This window comes from Geospiza fortis, unplaced genomic scaffold (genome assembly GCF_000277835.1).
Source record: "Geospiza fortis unplaced genomic scaffold, GeoFor_1.0 scaffold231, whole genome shotgun sequence".
Classification (NCBI taxonomy): domain Eukaryota; kingdom Metazoa; phylum Chordata; class Aves; order Passeriformes; family Thraupidae; genus Geospiza; species Geospiza fortis.
In genome coordinates, this window is record NW_005054351.1 from 1,808,630 (window position 1) to 1,810,401 (window position 1,772).

General features: G+C 48.0%; 1 protein-coding gene across 3 annotated transcripts in view; it reads left to right on the forward strand.

Annotated features, from left to right (window-relative positions):
• Positions 1-1,772, forward strand: part of RARB (retinoic acid receptor beta) — a 280,456-nt gene that overhangs the window by 187,564 nt on the left and 91,120 nt on the right. For 2 of the 3 annotated variants that reach the window (XM_005423378.2, XM_031058886.1), the window contains one exon: positions 261-347. The exons of the other annotated variant lie outside the window; for it this stretch is intronic. In XM_005423378.2, coding sequence (XP_005423435.1) covers positions 261-347 — 87 coding nt within the window. The remainder of the gene's footprint in view (positions 1-260; positions 348-1,772) is intronic. 3 annotated transcript variants of the gene reach the window in all.

Genomic DNA, 1,772 nt, shown 5'->3' on the forward strand with positions numbered 1-1,772 from the left:
AGGCTGCCTGCTGCAGGGACAACTACAGCTCTCCCGTGGAGGGGGGAAGGAGGCTAAGAAAAGCTTTTGTTTTAATCTCTTCAAAAGGATTCGCTTCCAGATTGCAGCAGGTCTTTTTGCTGGCCGCTGGTTTTCAATGTGGGTATATCAGTTTCAGGGAACAAGTGCGTGTGCTGTGTGGGGGATTTGTTTTGTGGTTTGGGTTTTTTTTTTGTAAATTCTTGAATCTGTGTGAAAAGTTTTGTTAATACAATCTGCAGGCATTGTCAGAGAGCTTTCGGTTCATCAAAGGACTTTTTGTGGAGAGGGGACACCACATCCATTAAAGTGGCTGCGCAGGTCCCAGGGTGAGTCTCTCTCCAGTGTTTCTTTACAGTCGCCAGTGGTGTGCCATGCCTGCTCAGTGTGCCCCTCTCTGCCCGACTCCTATCTAGGGCTTTGCAAGAAATGAGCAATAATCAAGTGTTCAGTTTTCTAGTTTCTGCACCTGAGCTTGCTTTGGAGCGGGGAAGCAAGGTTCTTGTGCGCCTTGCTCCTGGATGATGCTCACTGCTGGGGCTGAGGTGGCTTGGCTTATTCATTTAAAATTAAAGCATGCATGTGGCTGTTGAGCTCATGTCCTTCCCACTGGGGTGGAGGGAGTGTTTCCAGGCTGTTGTTTTTAATTTTTGAGTTGTCCATAGGAATAAGAACTGGTGGAAGCCTTCATGGAGTCTTTCTCGGTGAGCAAGATTTTGGAGAAGGTAGTTACCTACCTAAAAAGCACCAGCAAGTGGTGGGCCCACACAGGGCTGGCTGTGGCATCGTGGCCACAGCCTTGGTTAGCCACTGACACCTAGACCGGCCATGAGGGAGGGCTGTCGGCAGCGCGGTGTAGCACCTTAGTGGGTGGGAGCAGCCCCTTGCCTTCAGAGTGGCTGTGAGGGCTTGGCCGGGGCGGCTTGCCTCAGGGAGGTCTTCCCGTGACTGAGAGTCAGATGGTAAAGGGTATTTTTTATGAAAGTGTTGCACTTCTGCTGATGTAGGAAAGGCATGTGTTCAGCTCACAGGCTTCTCAGTACTGGCACAGGTCCTCTGGCATCCTCAGCTTTGCTTCCATGAGGGATACTGGTTGAATAGGTAGGATGACTCGTACCCTTGATGTTAAGCTTTTACTTAGTGCTTGGATGAAATAGAAAAGTGTTCGATTCTGTACACAATAGCTCCTTAGCTGAGTTGCACATCCTTTTAGCACCATATAATGAAAATAAACACATTTGGATTTTTTTTTTCCAGCAACTGTATGCTAGGAATTACTGTGTCAGCTTCACCCCAATGGATGATGGAGAAGAATAGCCATACAGGAATTAAGAGTTACTCACTGCCGGTTATGAAGATGAGGAATTGGAAAATTGCAACAAATTTCCCCTTATTTCTTCCCCCAAAAATGAAATAAAAGAACTTTGCAAAATGTACTGAAACATATGCAAGGCAGGAATGTGTGTGTGTGTGTGTGTGTGTGTGTGAGAGGGAGGGAGGGGGGCACAGAACTTTCAGCAAATTGAGCTGGAATTTTCAAATTCTCCGTTCCCTGCAATCGCTGAAAACGCTGCTTTTTTTTACTTCCCACCCCCTTCCCCTCCTCCTCGTGGTTGCGTATGGCTTTTCTTTTTAATTTTATTTTTAAATTACTTTATTATTTTGGATCTTTTTGTAAGTTGCGCTCCCCGTCCGCACCCGCCCGCTCGGCGGCCGCGGGGCGACTCCGGCAGGGGCGGGGGTCGCCCTTGCCT